Raw genomic sequence first — 26,587 nt, forward strand, 5'->3', positions numbered from 1 at the left:
TTTTTTCTTGAACATAGCTCCTTCCATCTGTAAAATTTTTTGCAACTAAATAAAATGAGAATTAGAAGGGTAGGAAGACAGTCGAAAAATGGACTGTAGATAGCCACAAGAGGGATTCAAAGAAACCTTTAGCTATTTGAGGTAGACAGTGGTAAAGTTCAGATGGATCCTTTCAAAGATGTTTTGGTAGAATATTTTAAAATATCAAGAAATGAAAGCTACTAATTCACAAATGAAGACTTTTTATTTATTTATGTTTTATTTGTATTTGATTACTGGTTTTGGCAATTTTGAGAAACATATATTTCTATTCAATGATATTTGTCTTCAAAATGGTAAGCAGTTCTGAGGGTTTGAATAACAACACAAGTATACAATAATAAGGACAAAAGGAAAGAAGTTAATGATTTTGAAATGGAACAAATTTGCAGGTGAAATTCCTTGCAGTTCATTGGAAGCTCCATTCTAACTTGGGATAGGTTTAATATGTTTAGAGTGATTCCCTTTAAAAGGCACAGTCTTCATCAAAATCCTTGGCAGACTTCTCACTTTCCAAACTGATCGCCTCAAAATGAGTCACCTGGATTAGCAGTATTGTTTATAATTTTGTATCAGCCGTAAAATGAGGTGATGATCACTTCTTAGGATAATTAAGGACACTCTGAATCCAAGCATATGGTAGGAATTCCAAGTTGGTACACAGAGCCAACCACAAGTAGAGTCGGTAGCTCCAGTTGAAGAGCTGGATGATCTTCTGCAATGCAATGCTGTATCACTGGTCTATGTTTGAATCTGAAACTTACAAAAATGGGGAACCATTACAGTAATTCATTATTAAATGAAGACACAGAAGTTTGATGAGTGGATGCGATACAAGTACCAAATCTCTGTAGCAAATTTTTAGTTCTGTTTTTTTTTTATTTCCTCAGGCACTGATCTTTTTGGCTGCAATTGCTGCCGTCTGCTTGGGCCTCAATTTGATTTTCATTTCTATTTACTTGTTGTGCCTCTGCTGCTGCAAACGAACTGACGATGAGGAAACCAAGAGGCCACATTCGTGCTGTGTCATGTGGACGGCTGTGACTGCTGGTCTTATCTGCTGGTAAGTACAAGAAATGGAAGTTAAAAAGAGTGGAGGGGATTGCCCTGTGAACCATTATGAGATGCAATTTCCTCTTCTCTGCGACCTGTCGAGCTCTATCAACAAATCTGTGCAGTCACAACACTGCTGCCAGTTTAAATCCACTCATAAAATTTAGCTTAACATCTAACTGAGCATTCGGTGTGCTGCTATCTATTTTTGTATGAATGTATCTGTAAAGCTAAACTTGCTTACATTGAAACTGTTTGTTAAAAGTTGGCTGCATTCAGTAAGATTTCAGTTAACGCTCCCTGTGGGTAAATGCACAATGTTGGGTCCTGGTTTTGATTTTTGGTATTGACCCATCTGATTGCTGTAGTTGGCGTGTTACAATTGGTCTCATGGTGTGCCAGAGAGAGGGAAATCAGACATTGTTCCTATTGATTTGTAATCCAGTGACCTCCGCTGGAAAGTGCATGTCGATTTCTCGTGAGGACAGGATCGTGCTTGCCTATGACTCCTTCCATGGTGAATAGCATACTGATAATCCATGATCCGTGGCTCACGAATGAATGGTCATTTGGGTAAGATACCAGAGGGCTACGGAGTCCGTGAATTGATATCTTCGGGAAAGTATGAGAGAAAATTGGCAACCCAAAAAAAAAGTAAGTTGCAAGGTTTTATGTTTCTTCGTTGGCCAATCTTCCCTTTTTTTCCTTCCTGAAGGTATTTAATTTCTGTTGGTTTCTCTTGAATTCCATGTTCTGTCCAGTCTTGTGTGATGCTAGATATTGAATATTGGCAGGCTAATTAAACACTGCGGACATAGTGCTGGAGCTCCGTCCTGTCTGGGCTTGACGTGCACACATGCACACTTTCCAGCAGAAGTTGTTAGATAGCGATCAGAATTGAGAACCCTGGCTGAATTATTTCCCCCCCCCCCCCCACCAAATATAGGCTATGGTAGCATAGTGGTTACGTTACTGGACTAATAATCCGGAATCACAAGTTCAAATCCCGCCACGGCAAGTGGGGAATTTAAATTCAATTAATTAAATAAAAAATCTGGAATAATAACAAACTAGTGTCAGTAATGGTGGCCACGAAACTACCGGATTGTTGTAAAAACTCATCTGGTTCACTAATGCCGTTTAGAGAAGGAAACCTGCCATCCTTACCCAGTCTGGCCTATATGTGACTCCAGATTCTCAGCAATGTGGTTGATTCTTAATCGCCCTCTGAAATGGCCTAGCAAGCCACTCAGTTCTACAATCTCGCGACAGAAAGTCACAATAAGAAAAAAAACGGACGGACCACTAGGCACCGGACGCGACAAAGGCAAACCAAGCCCAGTCGACCCTGCCAAGTCGTCCTCACTGACATCTGGGGACTTGTGGGAGAGCTGTTCCACAGACTAGTCAAACAATAGCCTGACATAGCCATACTCACACAATCATACCTCTCAGCCAACGTCCCAGATTCTTGCATCACCATCCCTGGGTATGTCCTGTCCCACTGGCAGGACAGACCCACCGGAGGTGGCGGTACATTAGTATACTGTCAGGAGGGAGTGGCCCTGGGAGTCCTCAACATTGACTCCGGACCCCATGAAATCTCATGGCATCAAGTCAAACATGGGCAAGGAAACCTCTTGCTGATTACCACCGACTGCCCTCCCTCAGCTCATGAGTCAGTCCTCCTCCATGTTGAGCACCACTTGGAGGAAGCACTGAGGGTAGTAAGGGCACAGAATGTACTCTAGGTGGGGGACTTCAATGTCCATCACCAAGAGTGGCTCGGTAGCACCACAACTGACCGAGCTGGCCGAGCATAACTGCCAGACTGGGCCTGCGGCAGGTGGTGAGCGAACCAACACGAGGGAAAAACCTACTTGACCTTGTCCTCACTAATCTACCTGTCGCAGATGCATCTATCCATGACAGTATTGGTAGGAGTGACCACCGCATAGTCCTTGTGGAGACAAAGTTCCGTCTTCACACTGAGGACACCATCCAACGTGTTGTGTGGCACTACCACCGTGCTAAATGGGATAGATTCAGAACAGATCAAGCAGCTCAAAACTGGGCATCCATGAGGAACTGTGGGCCATCAGAAGCGGCAGAATTTTATTCCAGCACAATCTGTAACCTCATGGCCCGGCATATTCCTCACTCTACCATTATCAACAAGCCGGGGATCAACCCTGGTTCAATGAGGAGTGCAGGAGATCATCCCAGGAGCAGCACCAGGCGTACCTAAAAATGAGGTGCCAACTTGGTGAAGCCACAACACAGGACTACATGCATGCTAAACAGCGGAAGCAACATGCTGCAGTCAAAGCTAAGTGATTCCACAACCAATGGATCGGACCAAGTCTCTGCATTCCTGCCACATCCAGTCATGAATAGTGGTGGACAATTAAACAACTAATGAGAAGAGGAGGCTCCATGAACATCCCCATCCTCAATGATGGCAGAGTCCAGCATGTGAGTGCAAAAGACATGGCTGAAGTGTTTGCAACCATCCTCACCCAGAAGTGCCGAGTGGATGATCCATCTCGGCCTCCTCCCGATATCCCCACCATCACAGAAGCCAGTCTTCAGCCAATTTGATTCACTCCACGTGATATCAAGAAGCGGCTGAGTGCACTGGATAGAGCAAAGGCTATGGGCCCCAACAACATCCCAGCTGTAGTGCTGAAGACTTGTGCTCCAGAACTAGCCACGCCTCTAGCCATGCTGTTCTCGTACAGCTACAACCCTGGCATCTACCCGACAATGTGGAAAATTGCCCAGGTATGTCCTGTCCTCAAAAAGCAGGACAAATCCAATCTGGCCAATTACTGCCCCATCAGTCCATTCCCAATCATCAGCGAAGTAATGGAAGGTGTCATCGACAGTGCTATCAAGCGGCACTTACTCACCAATAACCTGCTCACCAATGCTCAGTTTAGGTTCCGCCAGGACCGCTTGGCTCCAGACCTCATTACAGCCTTGGTCTAAACATGGACAAAAGAGCTGAATTCCAGAGGTAAGGTGAGAGTGACTGCTCTTGACATCAAGGCAGCATTTGACCCAGTGTGGTACCAAGGAGCCCTAGTAAAATTGAAGTCAATGGGAACCGGGGAAAACACTCCAGTTGCTGGAGTCATAACTAGCACAAAGGAAGATGATAGTGGTTTTTGGAGGCCAATCATCTCAGCCCCAGGACATTGCTGCAGGAGTTCCTCAGGGCAGTGTCCTTGGCCCAACCATCTTCAGCTGCTTCATCAATGACCTTCCCTCCATCATAAGGTCAGAAATGGGGATGTTCGCTGATGATTGCACAGTGTTCAGTTCCATTTGCAACCCCTCAGATAACGAGGCAGTCCGTGCCTGCTTGCAGCAAGACCTGGACAACATCCAGGCTTGAGCTGATAAGTGGCAAGTAACATTCGTGCCAGACTAGTGCCAGGCAATGACCATCTCCAACAAGAGAGAGTCTAACCACCTCCCATTGACATTCAACGGCATTACCATCGCCGAATCCCCCACCATCAACATCCTGAGGGTCACCATTGACCAGAAACTTAACTGGACCAGCCAAATAAATACTGTGGCGACAAGAGCAGGTCAGAGGCTGGGTATTCTGTGGTGAGTGATTCACCTCCTGACTCCCCAAAGCCTTTCCACCATCTACAAGGCACATGTTAGGAGTGTGATGGAATCCTCTCCACTTGCCTGGATGAGTGCAGCTCCAACAACATTCAAGAAGCTTGACACCATCCAGAATAAAGCAGCCCGCTTTATTGGCACCCCATCCACCACCCTTGACATTCACTCCCTTCACCATGGCTGCAGAGTGTACCAACTACAAGATGCACTGCTGCATCTCGCCATGGCTTCTATGACAGCACCTCCCAAACCCCTGACCTCGACCACCTAGAAGGACAAGGGCAGCAGGCACATGGGAACAACACCATCTGCACGTTCCACTCCAAGTCACACACCATCCCGACTTGGAAATATATCGCCGTTCCTTCATCGTCGCTGGGTCAAAATCCTGGAACTCCCTACCTAACAGCACTGTGGGAGAACCTTCACCACACGGACTGTAGCGGTTCAAGAAGGGGGCTCACCACCACCTTCTCAAGGGCAATTAGGGATGGACAATAAACGCTGGCCTTGCCAGCGACGCCCACATTACATGAATGAACATTTAAAAAAATCGTATCCCAGGAATGCTGAGGCCAATTGTAGAACCCCTTTGCCATGTAGCTAAGATCAACAATCTCCACGCAGACTCCATTTTGAAATTGCGACCTCTGGTCTTATTCGGGTTAATGCTGTATTGGATGGTAACTTCAAATAAAAGTTTATATTTGAAACACTACTACCAGATTAAAACATGTTGATCAGAGTTGTCCAAATTCAGCATTTTTCTACTTCGTTTATACCCCTTTCTTTCTTGCTTCAAACCAATATCGTTGATTGGATGGTTTTCCACATTTCTAAAATTCTGCAGTGAATTGTCTGTTTGTAGAATGACCTGATGTGTTCAAATGATGCTTTTTACATCTAATTACAATAAAGGACTGGTCAAGCAGAACAGTTACAATAGTTACTTCCCTTAAATTTTATTAAAAATCAGCAAATCTGCATGTATTTTAAATTAAATCGTGCTCGACTGCAGCTAATGGGGCAGCCGCCATTTTGTGAAATTAGTAGGTTACTCTGCTCAGCTTTGGCTCGCTGCATATCCCTTCCTGTGAGATCACCAGGAGTTTTATTTCATTGAACAACACTCTGTCTAGCTTGTCAATAGTAATTTCTCAAAATTTATTACTGACATTGTTGAGTCAGCAATACTGGAGGAACTTAAACAATTTATTCTGTTGTGCCTACCGTATTTTAAAAAAAATTTAATAAGGCAGAGCAGTGGTTGGCAAGACTGAAATGGAGGAAATTTGGTGGGGAACGTCTGAAAGCACGGTCAAATAGATGGGTTTTTGTATTTTTGACAGCAGAGTGGTAATAAGGTGAAGTTGTTTTGGAAGAAAATTCAAGACAGTAGGGGCACGGTAATTGATCGAGCAGAGGGAGCAGGAAGTGATTAGTAATTCTGAGGCAGTAGAGTGGAAAATGCAAGCTGAGAAACATGTCTGGAGATGGCTGCTTAGGCAAGGTGGAGGGACTTGAAGATGATGAGGCCAAGGTTCTTTGTGTGATTTAGGGCAAGGATGCAATGGAACGCGATGTGGACTGTGAAAGTTCATGTGGAAATTTGTTTGGGAGGGGATATGGGCTGTGGAGCTCTGGATTAGCTGACGTCTGTAAAAGGTGGAGGCTAATGGGAGCATTAGAGAAGCCAACCCTGAGGTGGTGACGGCACGATTACGGTTTTGATGGTGGAGAAGTGGGATCATTGGCCACTGTTCCGGAGGTTGGGGGAATTTGGTCTTGGTGCTTGACTGAATGTGGGATTAAAAAGCGCAGCTTGGTCAAATAGAATATTGCTGTTCTTTGCGGCCACCTTTGCCCTGAGAGCAGTTGGGGATGTTGATAGAATTGGGGCCAGAGCCATGTTAATGTTGGCAGGGACAGAAATGGATGGCTTTGGTTTTGCCAGTGTTGTGCATAACATAGTTGAGAGGTTGCATGTAAATGATGAATCAGAGGGTACCAATGATCTGGCATTGTGTGTGACCGTGCAGCATTGGTGGAGAAACCATTTTGAGAAAATCTGGTGCCTGCTTTGGAAGAGATTGTGATAGGCACAGTTCCTATTTCTAAAGGTTCCCTAAAGATATCTAATTTCATAAGCTACCTCTTTAAACATGCTCGGGTGCAATTCGTCTGGACCGTGGCCCTCCGCTTCCGACTATACTTTCAGCTTGTTCATCACTTCTTTATTGATTAACATTTATTTTTCTTAGAATCTCATCACCTTGCCCTAGAAATTGCCTCTAACAGTAGGAAAACTGCTTAAGGTTCACTCCATGAACACGGGCACAAAGGATTCACTGAGGATATTTGCCATTCTTTGATTACCTGATATTGTGCCCCCTTTGGAGTCTTTCAGAGGTCCTGCTGTTTTCTGACTAATTTGAGCTATGAATCCAGTTTTTTCATTGTTTACAGGATGTGAATGATGCTGGCAAAGCTGTGTTTATTGCCCATGCTTAGTTACCCTGATGGTGGGCTGTTGCCTTGAACCATTGCAATCCATGTAATGATGGTGCCCTATGGTGGTGATATATAGGGTATTGCAGGATTTTGCGCAGCGACAATGATGGAACAACAACATATGTCCACGTCAGGATGGAGGTAATTGTGTTCCCATGATACTACAGCTCTTCGAATTTAAATTCTCCAGCTTCTTCGGCTTTTTAAAATCTGTTATTGTAGTTTCTGTTATCCACTATTTGAGTGTGTTCCCACCACATCGAGGTATAACTTTTCAACACTGTACAGGCCTTGACTACAAATATGCAGTATCACAGAAATCAATTCTTGTATTTATGTACAGACCTTGACTCTGCATACGCAATGTCTAAGAAAATCAATTCTAATATTTATAAAAGCCCTTCACAATGTGATTTATGTTCCCAGTAGACCTGATCTTGTCTTATTTTGGCTATTTTTTTTACCAGTTTCTTCGTATCCCTAACCTGATTCTTACATTCAGCTCTATTCTCTGATGGCTTTATACTTGAAAAACCTTTTTGTGTCTTTACCCTTTGTTGCTCGCATCAGTTTTCTCTACGGCAATGCTTAACAAGTGGTACATAGTTACTTTGTATAGCATCAGTGTATTCCTGAGTGTTTCACTTTTCCTCTGTACTCCTTCCTTCAGAAAGTCTGCTATAGTCTACCTCACCCCCCGCTCCCCCCGCCCCAACCCTCAGCTCACTCCTCATTCCCTCAAAAACTGCTTTCCAAAAATTCAGATTGTGCCGTTCTCCTCTCAGTTGTCAGGCTGATGCTAGAAAATAAATTTTACCAAATTGTGGATACTAATTCCAAGATGCTCAATGCCAACATTGTCTGACTTCCCCCCTGGATTTCTTATTTATTTGAGTTATGTAATAATCAGTTAAGAATAAAACTGGACGGACCACCCGGCATCAGACCACTAGGCACTGGACACGACAAAGGCAAACCAAGCCCAGTCGACCCTGCACAGTCCTCCTCACTAACATCTGGGGACTTGTGCCAAAATTGGGAGAGCTGTCCCAAAGACTAGTCAAGCAACAGCCTGACATAGCCATACTCACAGAATCATACCTTTCAGCCAACGTCCCAGACTCTTCCATTACCATCCCTGGGTTTGTCCTGTCCCACCGGCAGGACAGACCCACCAGAGGTGGCGGTACAGTGATATACAGTAAGGAGGGAGTGGCCCTGGGAATCCTCAACATTGACTTAGGACCCCATGAAATCTCATGGCATCAGGTCAAACATGGGCAAGGAAATCTCCTACTGATTACCACCTACCACCCTCCCTCAGCTGATAAATCAGTCCTCCTCCATGTTGAACATCACTTGGGGGAAGCACTGAGGGTAGCAAGGGCACAGAATGTACTCTGGGTGGGGGACTTCAATGTCCATCACCAAGAGTGGCTCGGTAGCACCACTACTGACCGAGATGGCCGAGTCCTGAAGGATATAGCTGCCAGACTGGGTCTGCGGCCGGTGGTGAGCGAACCAACACGAGGGAAAAACTTACTTGACCTCATCCTCACCAATCTACCTGTCGCAAATGCATCTGTCCATGACAGTATTAGTAGGAGTGACCACCGCACAGTCCTCATGGAGACAAAGTCCCGTCTTCACACTGAGGATAACATCCAACGTGTTGTGTGGCACTACCACCATGCCAACTGGGATAGATTCAGAACAGATCTAGCAGCTCAAAACTGGGCATCCATGAGGAACTGTGGGCCGTCAGCAGCAGCAGAATTGTATTCCAGCACAATCTGTCACCTCATGGCCCGGCATATTCCTCACTGTACCGTTACCAACAAGCCAGGGGATCAACCCTGGTTCAATGAGGAGTGCAGAAGAGCATGCCAAGAGCAGCACCACATACCTAAAGATGAGGTGCCAACCTGGTGAAGCTACAACTCAGGATTACATGTATGCTAAACAGCGGAAGCAACATGCTATAGGCAGAGCTAAGTGATTCCAAAACCAACGGATCAGATCAAAGCTCTGCAGTCCTGCCACATCCAGTTGTGAATGGTGGTGGACAATTAAACAACTAATGGGAGGAGGAGGCTCAATGATGTCAGAGTCCAGCATGTGAGTGCAAAAGACAAGGCTGAAGTGTTTGCAACCACCTTCAGCCAGGAGTGCCGAGTGGATGATTCATTTCAGCCTCCTCCCGATATCCCCACCATCACAGAAGCCAGTCTTCAGCCAATTCGATTCACTCCACGTGATATCAAGAAATGGCTGAGTGCACTGGATACAGCAACGGCTATGGGCCCCAACAATATCCCGGCTGTACTGCTGAAGACTTGTGCTCCAGAACTAGCTGCGCCTCTAGCCAAACTGTTCCAGTACAGCTACAACACTGGCATCTACCTGACAATGTGGAAAATTGCCCACATATGACCTGTCCACAAAAAGCAGGACAAATCCAATCCGGCCAATTACCGCCCCATCAATCTACTCTCAATCATCAGCAAAGTGATGGAAGATGTCGTCGACAGTGCAATCAAACGGCACTTACTCACCAATAACCTGCTCACTGATGCCCAGTTTGGGTTCCACCAGGACCACTCGGCTCCAGACCTCATTACAGCCTTGGTCCAAACATGGACAAAAGAGCTGAATTCCAGAGGTGAGGTGAGAGTGACTGCCCTTGACATCAAGACAGCATTTGACTGAGTGTGGCACCAAGGAGCCCTAGTAAAATTGAAGTCAATGGGAATCAGGGGGATAACTCTCCAGTGGCTTGAGTCATACCTAGCACGAAGGAAGATGGTAGTGGTTGTTGGAGGCCAATCATCTCAGCCCCAGGACATTGCTGCAGGAGTTCCTCAGGGCAGTGACCTAGGCCCAACTATCTTCAGCTGCTTCATGAATAACCTTCCCTCCATCATAAGGTCAGAAATGGGGATGTTGGCTGATGATTGCACAGTGTTCAGTTCCATTCGCAACCCTTCAAATAATGAAGCAGTCCGAGCCCGCATGCAGCAAGGCCTGGACAACATCCAGGCTTGGGCTCATAAGTGGTAAGTAACATTCGCGCCAGGCAAGTGCCAGGCAATGACCATCTCCAACAAGAGAGAGTCTAACCACCTCCCCTTGACATTCAATGGCATTACCATTGCCGAATCCCCCATCATCAACATCCTGGGGATCACCATTGACCAGAAACTTAACTGGACCAGCCATATAAATACTGTGGCCACACGAGCAGGCCAGAGGCTGGGTATTCTGCGGTGAGTGACTCACCTCCTGACTCCCCAAAGCCTTTCCACCATCTACAATGCACAAGTCAAGAGTGTGATGGAATACTCTCCACTTGCCTGGATGAGTGCAGCTCCAACAACACTCAAGAAGCTCGACACCATCCAGGACAAAGCAACCCGCTTGATTGGCACCCCATCCACCACCCTAAACATTCACTCCCTTCACCACTGGCGCACTGTGGCTGCAGTATGTACCATCCACAAGATGCACTGCAGCAACTCGCCAAGGCTTCTTCGACAGCACCTCCCAAACCCGCGACCTCTACCACCTAGAAGGACAAGAGCAGCAGGCACATGGGAACAACACCACCTGCACGTTCCCCTCCAAGTCACACACCATCCTGACTTGGAAATATATCGCCGTTCCTTCATCGTCGCTGGGTCAAAATCCTGGAACTCCCTTCCTAACAGCACTGTGGGAGAACCTTCACCACACGGACTGCAGCGATTCAAGAAGGGGGCTCACCACCACCTTCTCGAGCAATTAGGGATGGGCAATAAATGCTGGCCTCACCAGCGACGCCCACATCCCATGAACGAATAAAAAAAAAGCAGAAGTAGTTTGGAGTTAGAAGGCACGTGAGGAACATGCAAGGTAGTTTTTCTTCCCCAAGGGCAGAAGGAAGTGTGGAGGTCTTAGGATTGGACAGGACGTGTGTTGGAGAAAGGATGAAGTGATCTGATAGACTTTGGAAAGGTGAATCGTCATTTGATGATGAGGGGGGTGACTGTGTGTGGATATGGAATTTGTGAAGGATTAAATTCAGGAAGATGAGGGCAGAGATATCTGAAGAGATGAGGCAGGGAAGTTAGCTGGAGCTCGAGTCTGACAAGCCATTCAATGCAAAAATTGATGACAGGGCGATGATTTTATTGAGGTTAATGGACAATGACGTTTTTGAATGTGAAGAAAGTGCGAGAGAAGTAAACAGGCCAAGGTGATCCTGGGAGATGAATGACATACTTCCCCTTGTGGCAGTTTAGGAAGGGCATGTGATGCAACATAGAGCTGGGCGGAGCAGCTTTGGTGAGTGGGAAGAAGTTAGCATTGATGCCTCAAGTTTTCGTCAGACCCAAGATCTCAATGTCCAACGTTATGAATAGAGAGATAAAAACAGAAAATACTGGAAAAGTTCAGCAAGTGAGGCAGCATCTGGGGAGAAAGGACGAGAGTTAACGTTTCAGGTTGAAAACCTTTTGTCAGAACTGTAAGATGTTGAAGAGTTAAGGTTTTTAAGCAAGTACAGAACCAGGGGGAGGGGAGGAAAGAACAAAAGGGAAGGTCTGTGATAGGGTGGAGGGCAGAAGTGATTAAATGATGAAAGGGATGATGGTGCAAGGCAAGGAAGGTGGTAATGGGACAAGTTCAGAAACAAAAGATTGGTCAAGAGTTGCTGTGAATGGCAACAGCAGAACCATTACCAGCACTTGCTGACGCAAAAATGGCAGCAGTGGTTATGATCTGAAGTTATTGAAATCAGTGTTGAGTCTGGAAGGTTGTAAAGTGCCTAAACGAAAGATAAGGTGCTGTTCTTTGAACTTGCGTTGAGCTTCATTGGAACAGTGTTTCGTATGAATGGAGAGAGCCTTGCTCACAAGGGATGAGGCACTTTGTATGGTGATACAGATGGGGATAGCAGCTGGAGAATCTGGTGAAGGGGAAGGAAAGAGTGTGGAAAGGACTCATTCAGGCGGAGGGTGCACAGAAGGTTGATCTCTCGGTTGAGTAACAGAAGTAGTAAGCACTCGGGAATGAAGTAATAAAGATGGCTGATGGGAGAGAGCCAGTAGTGTGTGCTGTGGTGGACATGCCAGAAGATACTCGGGTTAGGGAAAAGGATTATTTGGCTGCGTCTGGGAGAGATGAGAACCATGGATGCCAGTGGACTAAGAGTTCAGTGAGAGATTTGCTCGATCTATTTGGGCACGGCACAGTGTGTCGGTAGAAAGAAAGAAAAATAATTTGCATTTATATAGTACCTTTCACGTCTTTTATGATGTCTCAAAGTGCTTCACAGCCAATGAATTATTCTGTAGTGTAGTCAATGTTATGTAGGTAAACATGACAGCTGAATTGTGTACAGAAAAGTCCTACAAACAGCAGTGAGAATGACCAGTTAATCTGTTTTGGTGGTGTTGGTTGAGGGATACATGTTAGCCAGGACACTGGGAGAACACCACCACTCTTGTTTGAATAGGGCATGGGTTCTTTTATATCTGCCTGAGCAAACAGCTGGGGCCTTGGTTTTTTATCTCATCCAAAAGAGCATGTCCAACAATGCAGCATTTGTTCAGTACTTTCACTGAAGTATTGACCTAGATTATATCTTCAAGTACCTGGATTGAGGCTTGAACCCACGATAATCTGACTCTGAATAGACAGGGCTACCATTACCACTCTTGTAGGGATTAGAAGGGGCTGGAGACAAGATAGGAGAGCCACGTAGGACAGGGAATGTTGAGAAACTGAGAAGTTTAGATTTGGAGTGCAGCTAATAATGTATAAGTAGATGAGGAGCAACATCAGTTGCTACATTAAGAAGGATCACATACTTCTGCACTATTGGATTAATAAGACATGGCACAATATTAATAGTGATTTAAATTCTACAATTTCAATCTTTTTTTCCTTCCTACCCACAATTTTTTGTTTGAATTAATGCCACAATACTGCCCTTGGAGTGAAAAAGTATATGCCCTGTTTGCCTACAGTAATGTTCCCCCTTGAATTTGATCAGATTTAAGGATGGTCATTAAAAACCTCCTAACTTCTTTATGTAAGGAAATCAAGATTGTTAGTATGGCCTGTGAATTGCTTTCAATAAATTAACTTTGGCCAGAAGTTTAAATAATAAGTGCGTTTTCTGATTAGAGCAGATGGAACTATAATAATTGGCAGTCTTGACAATGGAAGAATAATTAATCCCTTCAGAACAGGAGTGCATTAAATACTAGCATAAAGACAAATGACATCTCACTCAGCATAGTTGGAAGTAACTATTTTCACAATTTCCTATACAGAAGGCTTTTGGCAGTTATTTTCTCATTTTTACTATTCAAGTAACCATTTGAATTTCAGATCATTCAACTTTATGACTTTACTTTTCGTTTTGTCCTTCTGAGTACTGTATATTTGTGGATTTGTTTTTTTATATACCCACTTCCAATTGAAGTAATACACTGATATATCCTAAAATTAGTGTTGCATTATTATGGCAGGGACAAAGACTCATTAAGTCTCCTTTGGCAGGACAGCTGCTTGTTCTGTACAGGAAAATGTTTCTATGGGAAATAGCTAAGGTGATGAGAGATGACCGTTCATTCCCCAAGTGCCTCATTCAGTCTTTTTTTTCCCCCCTTCACTCCTGACTTGATGGCAGTGTTTGATGGAGATATAATTCCACAGATGATGTCAACTCCCATTCCCTTGCCTAAGTGACCATTCACTGTGTAATGCTACTTAGTATCGACAGACAGTTTAATCCTAGGGGCATTTACTTTACTTTTCAAAAATCCAATTTGACAGCATCCAGGTATTCACTTCCAAGCAGAGATTGCTAATTAGGAGTGGGGGTCCTGGGCTTTACCCACCCCTGGCCTCGGGGTGCTGAGATTAAACTGTAGTATCTTCACCTGCTGCCCTGCCGGAAAACTAACTAAACGTGCGATGGCACCTGATACCTTCTTTACTTGTGTATTCTGGTACCATGTGATTCATTTTATCCACTGAGCTGTCCAGTGGACCTCTTTCCAATATGGTTCAGATGCATAAATGAGGCCTATCTGCCTAGTTGGTAGATCAGTCAGGTCAGCAGTAACTATTAAGCAAGCACAAGATTTTGTTTAGAGCGTAGTAGTTTTGTTTTAAATGGAATAATTTGGTTGTAAAAGGCTTCTTGTTGACCAACAAAAGGGGCATTGTCTCCAAACTCTTATTGGAATAGATTCAGGGTTAGTAAGAATATTCTACATAGTCTCAGGCATTAAAAATATTAATAAATTAAATCTACTTGGAATTTGTGATTCTTGTGACTGTGACCTCTGTGTGCAGCCAAACCTAATTTTGATCTTGTGATCTTCAGATATAATGTTGAGTTGCTAGTTTCATTATGAGATTTGACAGTATAACAATTACAAAACTTTATTCATAAACCAAATCTGCTCCACCCTTTTCCTGATGTATTGACTTTTTTAGTTTGACAAAAAGGTAATTAGTTTTCCATTCATTTATGCTCCACATAGATCAGGATTTAGCTGCATCATTCAACTAAAAAAAAAAATAAGAGGACACTGTCGTTTTAAGAAGTTTTTGTCTCTGTGGTTTCATCAGATGTGATTTTTTTTTTCCCCTATTAGAATTGGTTCTGAAATCTGCTGAATTTTTCTCCCCTTGTTGAGATTGATCTTCACTTTCTATTGAGGGAAAGAAGTATTGGATTTGCAATCAATTGGTGATTTTCAGTTTATATCACACTTTCTTTGACATCTCAACCAATTAGTTGAGTTGGTTTGTTAGAGTATTCTCCATACTGCAGAGTTTTAATGAAAGTTTTGCTTGTTTTGGCTAATATCTACACGAGAAGTTCTGAGTTCATTAGTTCTTAGCATTGTGCCAATCTGTGTTGCTGGTTTGGCCGATCCTAGTTTGGAGATGTTTTCCATAGGTCATTTGCCTGGATCCAATAGCTCGGTCAATGGAAACTATAGTAGCCCAAATGTAACAGACATCAATCTGCAGACTCTGTAGGGCTAGGGTTAGATGTGTAAACAACAATAACTTGCATTTATATAGCGTCTTTAACATAGTAAAACAATCCAAGGCGCTTCACATGAGCGTTATCAAACAAAATTTGACACTGAGCCACATAAGGAGATTTTAGGACAGGTGACCAAGAGCTTGGTCAAAGAGGTAGGTTTTAAGGGTTATCTTAAAGGAGGAAAGAGTGGCGGAGAGGTTTAGGGAGGGAATTCCAGAGCTTTGGGCCTAGGCAGCTGAAGGCACGGTCGCCAATGGTGGAGCAGTTAATACCGAGGATCCGTAAGAGGCAAAAATTGGAGGAGCGCAGAGATCTCGGAGGGTTGTAGGGCTGGAGGAGGTTACAGAGATAGGGAGAGGCGAGGCCATGGAAGGATTTGAAAACAAAAGATCAGCCATAATCTGATTGAATGGCAGAGCAGGCTCGAGGGGCCGTGTGGCCTACTCCTCCTATTTCTTATGTTCTTATAACAAGGATGAGGATTGTAAAATCGAGGTGTTGCCGAACCAGGAGCCAGTGTAGGTCAGCAAGTATAGGGGCGACGGGTGAAAGGGAATTGGTGCGAGTTAGGATACAGGCAGCAGAGTTTTGGATGAGCTCAAGTTTATGGAGGGTGGAAGATGGGAGGCCGGCCAGGAGAGCATTGGAATAGTCCAGTCTAGAGTTAACAAAGCATGGATCAGGGTTTCAGCAGCAGATGAGCTGAGGCAGGGGTGGAGACGGGCAATGTTACAGAGGTGGAAGTTGGTGTTCTTGGTGATGGAGCGGATATGTGGTCGGAAGCTCATCTCAGGGTTAAATAGGATGCCAAGGTTGCGAACGGTCTGGTTCAGCCTCCGACAGTGGCCAGGGCCAAACCTCTTGATGGAAACCCCACTCCCTCTCCCCAGTATTACTAACTACCAGATATCTACTTCCAGTTGGTCACATATATCTTGCTATATATTCACAGCTTTAAAAGTTGAATATAGGTGAAAGAATGAATATATGTGACCACTCATCTATAGTTTTAAGAGTAGTAGGCAGATTTGTCAAACTCAAACCCCAAAGTACTGGTTTAAAAAAAATCACAAGACAGCATTTGATAAAAATGGAATTTGACACCTTTCGTCACTAGATCCCATTAAATCTAGCATCGCATAAACACCCTTATTTGTTATAAAATGGTGCTGCTTCCAGCTCACTGAGCAATCCTCCAGGAGATCGGCTAGTAATGAGATATACAAACATAATTGGGACAGATGTGAATGCAATAGGAATTCGGAGCGAATGGAGTACTTCCCCATTGTGGAACCTGGCTTTACTACATTCAAATAACAGACTGTAATGTTCTGGAGTAATTGCACTGAGGAAGGAGAGACTAAAATCTCAGAATGTACTCTGTCACTGAAGATACATTTGCTTTATTCTAAACCCTGCACAGTAAATTCAAATTGCCTGGAATGGTAAAGACCTATATTATTATCTTCGTCTATCCAGCTACAAAAAGTCGAAAGTATTCTTTTAATGCCATCTATTTTTGGCATCATAATCTCTCTTGGGACTGTATTAAATGCACAATGCAGAACTGGAATTGCTGGAGCTGCTCTTGTGAATGCAGGATACATCTTGTCTGCCTTTTAGGAGGCTAATTGGGTTGCAATTACTCTCCAGTCCATCAAGCTCTATGACAGTTTAATCACGTACTCGTACGGTATTGTTTTTAGCAGCTGTTTACTAGCACTGAGCTACTCTGCTTTTCACTTCACTGGAAGAAACATTTAGAACCTGTCTTGATGTAACAGTTTAAACATTAGATATTAAATTTTTTTTTAGTCCGAAGTATTCAAGGAATTTCCATTCTTGGTGGGAACAAGCTATCTGTGTAGTCTAATTTGTAGGGAGAGGTGACTGCTGAATAGTTATAATCTTCAGTTGCATTTGTTCCATTATTTTTTTTAAATAGAATGTGCAGTGGCTTTTATTTTCACTAGTCTGAGTGGCATAACACCGCTAGCTCTTCCTGCCACACATTGTTTATAGTTCAGTGATCAGTTTATAGTTCATCCTGTTCAGTTACTCAACATCCGTATCCAGAAAATGTCATTGGAAGACCATTGTGGACCATGGCAGAATTTATCACTTTAGCAGTTTTCACAGTGCTGTATCCAGTTAAAAGTTAAATTGGAGTGAAACTAGGCTCAACTTCTACCTCATTGTTCATTTTTCTTCAGAGCTTTTTATGTTGCAACCTGGAATGCAAATCGACTGTATGTAAAAGATTTACAATTGCTATAATCTGCAAAAGTCACCTATGAAGTAGCATTTAGACATGATCAACTTGTGCTGTTAGTATAAATATCTGTTGACCGTGGATGAAATAAGATTAGGCCTGAAGCCTTCAGAAATAAACTGCTAGAAGTGAGTGACTTGTTATCCTTGACCTATCCTTGTGTTCTACCAAAAAATATCCCTCTCTTAAACTATTTGGTTTGTTTATAATTACCACAAGTCCTGTGCATCACCTGTCCAATTGTTTGATTTGACAGCATGCACAATAAACAAAACTCTCTTGGATCAAAACAACAAATTTATTTCCTGTTAAGGAAGTAAAACTAGGGGAGTGCTTTCTGTGTCAAGTACTGCCCAGATGTGTGTTTTTCCTGTGATTCACTGGTGGAAACCTGACATTTCTGGTATCCACTAACATCTGGGGGGTAATTTTAACCCCGAAGAACAGGTAAGTTGGGGGCAGGTGGGCAGTAAAAATAACAGTTTTTTGAAGTGGGACCGCATCCCAGCTCCAACACGCTCACTTCCGGGTTTAACCCTGGCAGACTTGGATGCGCGCACACACCTGAAACCTGGAAGTCCCGTCCTGTCCACACTTAATGACGATAGGCGGATTGTTAAAGGGGCAATGTACCTCATTGAAATAGTTGAGGTACTTAATTTTTTGTGGATTCTGAAGCTGAAACGAATTTAAGCTCACCTGCACGGGTTTCCCTTGGCTTCTCATTCTCGTCAGCTAAAAGCAGGTGCAAAGGGCAGGATCCATGAGGTAAGTTCCTTTATAGCACTGCTTGTGGGCCAGGATGAGCAGGAGTGCTTCATCCAGGCCCAACAAGCTCACCTGGCGTGTGATCGGCCAAATCCCCTGCCCACCCCAGACCTCCAACTCTTCATCCAACTGCCAATCCAGTCACCTCCCTGCTTCTCAATCTTCTCCAGGGCGCATCAACCCCCCACCCCCAAAACAACTCCAAGCCCCCACCCCGGTCGATCTGGCAAGCTATCGCGCCGGAAACCCAGAAGTAAAAATACTTACCTGCAATTTAGTTGTGATTGCAGACTGCACCACACTCATTTAACTTTCGGGTTCCCCACACGAACATCTATCCACCCGCTGGGTTCCCGGCACTGAGTAAAAATCATGCCCCTGGAGTTTCTAACAATTACATGGTTTATTGGAACAATCTGTGTGCATTCTGGAAGTTGGCACTTCTGGCCAGCCTGCAGGGTAATCTGTAGTGCTAGGCTAAACTAATAGTGGCTGGGTATTGCTGTGTATTTTACTAATACTGATTTTATTTTTTCCCTGGATTGGCTGTTTTCCTTTCGCACTTTGTGGCACTCCTGGCTGGAGAGCAGGTTGTTGGTAATTCGATGCATGAAAGCAGCCCATGGTGATTCTCCTGCTTGTTTCCGTCTTTATTTTCCTCTGACGTTGCTTAGTTCAGTAACTCACTGAGGCCTCAGAGCTATGAACTTGTCCCACCATTATATGCCATAGTATGTTACAATATATTAGGCCATAATTCACTGTAGCAGGGCATCTAATGGCATCTGCCGTTCTTTAGACTTGCCCTTGCCTGCTTAGGTTTTTAATTTTTTTTGTGAGCTGATAACGTCGCAGCAAGGGAAACAGGGCATCTGGGACCTGAGTGAACAAGGCAAGCAACGGTGTATCTCCTTAACCAATGAGATTGAAGGATTGTGAAGTTAACAGTGCAATTAACTGAGAAGGAAGTGTAAATTAGAATGGGTGAATTCAGTGTCAAATTAGTTACAGAAAGGGAAATAGAGAGGAACAGAAAGATTGGATTGAGAGAGAAAAAAGAGATGGAAAGGAAAAGTTTAAGAAAATTTAAATTTAAAATTTTACATTTTTAAAATTTACAACAATTAAAACCTAAAGGAATGAGACTCCGCATTTGTAATAGTTAATTTTCAGTGCCAGAGAGATTGATTGGCAGTAATTAACTATTATCACATCGTTAAAAGGGTGCTTAGATTGAAATGGACAAGACTTGACTTACTGTGGCAGTTTAGTTCGTATCTACCACGCAAAAACAGCAACTTCAGGCCGTTCACTGCATTTCAACGGTGAGCCAGATGTGATGCCGTTTTCACAAAGCTAACGGCGGAGTGGCACATCACGGACAGCAACTTTAGAATATCAGTGTTTATCCGCATACCTGCCCCTCACCTGAAGTTGCTATATCATTTGTGCATAAATAACGGTGAGCACCATTAGCCTCACTGTTATTTTGATAGAAAATTCTGGCCCGTTATTCTACTTTTGAATTTTTAAAAAATATTGCTTCACAAGCCTTGACTTGTAGGGCTGTTATTTTTATGAACAGGATAAAGGAATTAATGAAACGAAGTGACAGAGGATTTAAGAAATGTTACTACATGTTACTTGATATTCAGTTGAGACCAATCGATGTACTGTTTGCCTTTTTTGCAAGTTTCCTGTATTAAACACATGTTCTTTGTTATGCATGGTGTCTAGACTCATTATGAAATGAATGTGTAAATAAAACTTCCATGTATTTTGCTGCTTCACAAGTGATGGCAGTGAATGAAATTGACAAAAAAAAGTAAACCGGCTTTTTATAGTTTGTTTATAAATGTAGTGATCAGGTTTTAACTCACTATTCTAAGGGTACGGCGAAGAAAGATCCTGGTTTGGGTCAGGGGTTAAAGCTGGTTAATGAAGATGATGTAGGACATTGAAAGTTAATGTTAATTGGGGGGGGGGGGGGGGGGGGAGGAGAGAGAGGGCAAAAGACAATTTGTGGCACGCCTAGTGGGTGAAGTCTACACCATAACTTTTTTATAGTTGTATCTCACGGAGAGTCCATGAGGAATGGCGTACTGGTGCATTGAATCTGATTAGAGGTAAGACACAATGGGGCAGAGTAATGGAAGTTTTTGGCCAAACTGGGACTGCTTTTTGGTGACACTGGGAATCAAAGGGGGGAAGGCACTGACATCCCTCCCCTTGATGTGGATATATTACAGAAGTTCAGAATTCAGACATGCCTGTGTGTTCCATGACATGTGTACATAACAATTTGAGTATCAGGAGGCAGCATTTGATACTGCATGGTTTTTGTTCAGTGCTCTGTTTCCTCCCTCCATATGTTTCTGCTCTGACCTCTTCTCCCTCAATGCGTCTCCAATACTTCTTGTCCATCTGAGCCCTCATCCCAAATGCTTTAGTGGCTCCATTTTAAATATCACTCCTTTCTCCATTTTCTTATAATGGGAATCTGAATACTGTTGGGAGCAATGGTTATCCCAGCCTCGCCTTATGATATCAAACTAACCTATTCCCCACAGTGAGAATAAATTGGTTTTGCATTGAATGGAACTGCTGTTACAAACATTCAAAACATCTTGAGCAAAATGGAAGGTTTTAACAGCCAGATAGCTGTTCTACACTGCCTTGCAATTGATCACGAAAGGGAAGATTATCCATAAAATGCCATCTGTCTCGGAGCACTGTAATGTTCCCTGAAGATGGCTATATTGCTTCCATTATAAAACTCTATGCCTATGTTTTGAAAACTTAAAATAGAGGAGACTGGAATAGCCATGTCTCAAAATAATGTACTTTTGTTTCCTGATGAAAGAATTGGGATGTACATAGGACCGTTGATGACCACCGGATGTCCCAAAGCACTTCATGGCCAACAATGTACTTTTCAATTGTAGTTACTGTTGTGTAGGGAAATAATGCAGCCAATTTGTGCACATCAAGGTCCAGCATAGAGCAGTGAGATAAATGACCAGATAATCTGTTTGTGATGTTGATTGAGGGATAAACGTTATCCAGGACACAAGAGAACTCTCCAGCTCTTCCTTGAAAAGTGCCATGGGATCTTTGATGTCCACCTGAGAGGGCAGATGGGGCCTTGGTTTAATGTCTCATTCAAGAGATGGCACCTTGGACAGTGTAGCACTCCCTCAGTACTGCACTGAAGTGAACAGGGATTTTTAAAATGGAGCAGCTGGAATAAACACACTGACATGTATTTAGCACGGAGAATAATTGTTGGGAACCAAGGAAAAGAGCACTTTGGGGGAGGGGAACTGAGTAGTGGTGGATACTAAGTTGCATATAGGTCATATTAGTACTGATGGTGGACTATTCGTATGGCAGATGTGCAATGAAATCAATACATCTTCGTAGAACAATTTTAATGCCCTGAATTGATGGCCTAAGGCTTGTAGTAGCGTGTGATGGAATTAATAGGTTATGCTTAATGCATGCTATTGGATTTCTGAACATTTGCTCTTCAGTCATATGTTGATGATATTTCCTTCCACAGTTAATGAGGGAAGCAGTCCAAAGCAGACACTAAGTGGCTGGAATAAGTCTGTGAATATCTTGGGCAAAATTAATTTTTTTATTTTTGTTTTCTCACCCTTGCTCATGCTTTTAAATAACAATTAATTTCTCGTATGGTGTTTATAGATTATTTATATTACAGAACTGGTTCTAGAAGCTGTTTTGCAATTTTGCCGAAGGCTGCTGGTGCAATGGAATTTCCCCCCCCCCCCCCCCCCAACTGCCGGGTGGAATTAGGTGTTCTTTGTGATGAAGAGGATATGCTGTCAGAAACTCAGCCGGGGATCAAATTGGACGCTGAGGTTGCAAACAGTCTGAGGCAGTGGCCAGGTGGGATAGAATCCATGGCGATGAAACGGAGATTGTGTCAGGGAGTGAAGACAATGCCTGTGGCCATCCCAATGTTTAACTGGAGGAAAGTGTGGCTCATTCAAGACTGGATGTAGGACAAGCAATCTTGACCACAGAGGCAGTTGAGGAATTGTGAGTGGATACTGCTCTTCCCCATTAATGAGGGGTAAAATTAGTTACTTAAATTAATATAAAATTATCCAGGCCATTGATTCGTACTTTACACACAAATATACATATAATCATGGAATTTGAGCTGAAAATACCACTAATCCTCCTTAAGTGTAATAAAAACACAATTTAACTCCAATTACCCTGAATTGGTCGTCCTGATACGATGTTACTTCTTACGTGGAATAAAAGACCATATCCTTCGACTCGTTGTGAGCAACGCCACAGGAAATTCTTTTTGAAAAAATGAGCAGTAGGTTTGTTACTGTACTTATCAGGCCAACTGTTTGTTGTGAGCAGACTGAGGAAACTGGTTAAATGTTGCCCACCCACTATCTAACTACATTGCAAAATGGTGCATTATACTTGGAACAAACATTATCGGCTCAATATTCAGTTCTTGTACCATGGATGACACAGGTTAAAGGCCTTAAGCGTTTTAGTTTTTGTAAGAAATTATTTAACACTTTTTAAGCAGTGAAAAATTTCCTGTTATAACATGTCAAATCTTTAGAACATTCAGTTCAATTCATTTTCAAACCCATGCAATGACCATTATCATTTATTCTGCTTTTTAAGATTGAGGTACACTTTCATTTATACTCCAAGTTATGTATCTCATTATTGTTGGGGTGGTTTATATTTCAGTTCTGTAAATACTAATTTTGTTTTTACAAAACCTGAGCTGGTGAGACAATCTTCAGTATAATATGTAGATTATTCAAATTTGAGTTGATGTTTTAAGGATCTCTTTGTCGAGCATTCATTCCCTTTTGATGCTCTCCGGTTTGGGGAAAAATTAATTGATTGTCATGCTATCCACTGTTAAACTATTCACAGTTTAACTAATCATCCTGAGGGAGATTTAGTTCAGTACAGGATTTGCATAATTGAGCTATTTGACTTACTACTTACGGCAAAAGTCCTTCTGAAGTCACTATTGTTATTTGGAAAAAGCTTATTTTTTTTTCAATGTCTCCAGGGTTTAGTGGGGGGGGGGGAGCAACGGAAACATGTATTGAATTATTTTTTGTACATATTTTTAATTTTCTAAATGATTATAACTAATTTAAAGAAATAATACAGGCAAGTGTGTTTTTTTTTAATAAAGTTTAACCCAGGTATCTGACAGTTCCGAGAATCAAAAATTGAAATCTACCTCTAAACTCTGATGATGGCTCAGTGGGTGGATCCATCATGTACACTGGCCTTGATTCATACAGGCCCAGGCAGGGCCCAGATGTGACCCTTTATCTGAGACGGCCAACTTAAGCTGAGGATATCGTCACATCAGCCACACTGTGCTGGTGATGAGAGAAAATTAGTCATAGTTCCTCTCTCCTTCACTATCCAACTGAAATTGTGAATCTTAGGTGATGATAGAATGTGGCTCAGCTGAGCTATCCGTCATCATTGTATCATAGCAAGTACAGCACAGGAGGAGGCCATTCAACCTGTTTGATAGAGCTATCCAATTAGTCCCATTCCCCTGCTCTTTCCCATAGCCCTGTAAATTTTTTCCTTTCACGTATTTATCCAATTCCCTTTTGAAATGATTGAATAAGCTATGGACACATTATGCAGAATCATGGAAAATTGAGCAAGGTACTTGGAAGGCTGTGGATGTGTTTTATAAATATGATATAAAAATCGGGTAGATGCATATTGTAGCAGAGATCTGGAATTACAAACTTATGGGCAAGTGAACTAGTTCATTGGAAAAAGTTTGTTGACGAATGACTTATCAAATATGTCTTACAAGTGTACATCGGACTTGATAGCTTAATTCCATATTAGAGTGGGATGGATTGATTTGTGTGGCCTCAAGGTTGATTTTATTAAAGGAGATTAAGAGCTTTTGGTAAAAGATTCCTTTTTGATTAAAATTCTGCAACACTAATCCCGACAACATTAGAACTCATTGACCTGCACCAAAAGAAATTTACAAACTGGTTCTCTGCGATACATGTTTAAATATCGCAAAAATTTAATGACCATAGCCTCCAACATTTTGTGTTCATTCCATAAAATTTCATTAGATCTCTTACTGCTTCTCTTGTTTTGGAGTTGAGCGTAAGTGAGAAAAAGAACATGAGTAGCATACCCTGCTATGAAACTCATGCATGTTGCATGACCAACATTTTTTTTATGGTTGGTTTTTGTTCATTGTGGGAATTTTGTAAATGCAGTTTAATTCAGTTTTATAAAATTTATATCAGTGTTCCTATAATATTCTGGTTTTTATTGGCATCCATGGCTCCATGTCCCCCAATGCATTGAACTTAAAATCCTCATTCTTGTCTTCAAATCCCTCCATGGCCTCTGCCATCAACCTCTGCAACCTTCTCCTGACCTTGCATTGCCTCCTGCATCTTCTTTGCACACTCCTCCTGTAATGCAACATAAACTTCTCGGATACAATTCAGGCATGGCACATGTGCTGCTTTGTGAGAGCTGCTGCTTTGTGAGAGCTGCAACTTTGTGCCCATTGCATTGAAACAATATAAATTTATTTCCTTGCAAATTGCCACAACAGACGAATGTCGCCATCTGGAATATTGTGTGCAGTCTCGTCACCATGTTACAAGGAGGACATCGCGGTATGGAGATAGGTGCTTCAGATGGCTGGCTACCTTTTTTATACTTTGTATCAAGACACCTGAGCTACAAGGAGAGACCACAGAAATTGAGTTTGAGAGGAAATCCACAAGGTTTTCATGAGTTGAACCCTGAGAAACTGTGTGTCGTGACTCTGAGAGCATTAACAAAGGAGGCATGGGATGAAGCTCAGAAGAGACTCGGTGAATGAACAGATCAGATAGAATTGTTTCACAGAATGGATGGCTTTCGAGGCTGAGTACATTAGTAATTATAAGGGGGAGTTTGACAGGCATTTGGTAGTAAAATCAATTGCGGGGAATGTACTCGATGAAGTGTGTATTGTGCTTGAACTCTAGGTCGGCCAGATGGATCGAAATGGTCTCTTGTCCTGTAGATTCTTATGTTTCCATTAATTTTCAATATGTTGCTGCACATATATGTAAATATTCTGTGGGGGAAGAAAGAGGAATTCGCTCCCTTGATGAATTTGAATTCCAACTTGACAGAAGTATTTTCAATTTTCCGCACTGTTTTTAAATGCACTGGGTGTTTTGGATTTCTAGGGCAAAGTCTTCGTATGCTATAAAATAGAACTCAATTAAAGAATCAAATTTCTTATATGTGCCATTTAAATAAAATGGAAGAGAAATGTTTTTTCATATCTTTGGCAACAGGATTGGCAGGACTCTGGATCTTTGCTAATGCCATTGTTGATTTAGCTGTTAGGAGGGGAACTTGCGTGACCCAGTTCTTTTTTACCGTCCCTCACCCTGTTAGCAAGTATTTACCCTTCATGGCACATCTGAAAATAGAAGCTTTCTGTGTGGACACAAAACACAAATATGTATATTTCACAATTGTCGTAAAGTATGCTGTTATCAAAGGAATACATTTTAAAAATCTAGGCAATCTGATTTCCATTATAAGGTTTTACAATAACTCTCGAGTAATACAATAAAATTTCTCTCATTAGAATTGATGTAGCAATCCGCTTTGTTGCCCAAAAGCTATCCCTACTGTTGCCGGGCCCTACAGCCTTCAGGGAAGCTTAGAAGATAAGGGAGGGTACTGCTTCAGCCCCCAGTATTGTCCTAATTTTGCCAAATCTATTCACTTGAAGGATGTATTTTTTTATTCTTCTTTGTAAATTTTGAAATTTTATAAAATACCAGTGTTTCCCACCTAGCTTATTTCATATTTCTGCAACTAGCTAAATATGTGATTTTAGAAAATTGCAGAGTTCAAATTACAATAGTTGATTTTTTTAATGAATCCAAATGTTTTGATTATACTTTCACAAAATCAGTTTGTTTTATTTTTGTGTTTGTTTTCTCTTTGAGAGGAGGGCTGAATTTTCTAAGAAAATAGGCAAGTCACACTCTTTTTCATTGACCTCCGCATACATTTCCAAAAGATATGTGTCTATCCTTCCAAATCTTGTCCAACCTTTCAGTTGCGTTCCTCGCTAGGACTAGTTCCTCGCTAGGACCAGTTTTTATGTTCCTGAAATGACCTCCTTAGGTATTGTACATGTTGCTCAGTGA

The 26,587-nt window shown here is 42.5% G+C and overlaps 1 protein-coding gene across 1 annotated transcript in view; it reads left to right on the forward strand.

Annotated features, from left to right (window-relative positions):
- Positions 1-26,587, forward strand: part of ttyh2 (tweety family member 2) — a 122,484-nt gene that overhangs the window by 21,520 nt on the left and 74,377 nt on the right. Inside the window, exon 2 of the mRNA XM_068004143.1 lies at positions 930-1,102. Coding sequence (XP_067860244.1) covers positions 930-1,102 — 173 coding nt within the window. The remainder of the gene's footprint in view (positions 1-929; positions 1,103-26,587) is intronic.

This window comes from Heptranchias perlo, chromosome 23, assembly GCF_035084215.1.
Source record: "Heptranchias perlo isolate sHepPer1 chromosome 23, sHepPer1.hap1, whole genome shotgun sequence".
Taxonomy (NCBI): Eukaryota; Metazoa; Chordata; class Chondrichthyes; order Hexanchiformes; family Hexanchidae; genus Heptranchias; species Heptranchias perlo.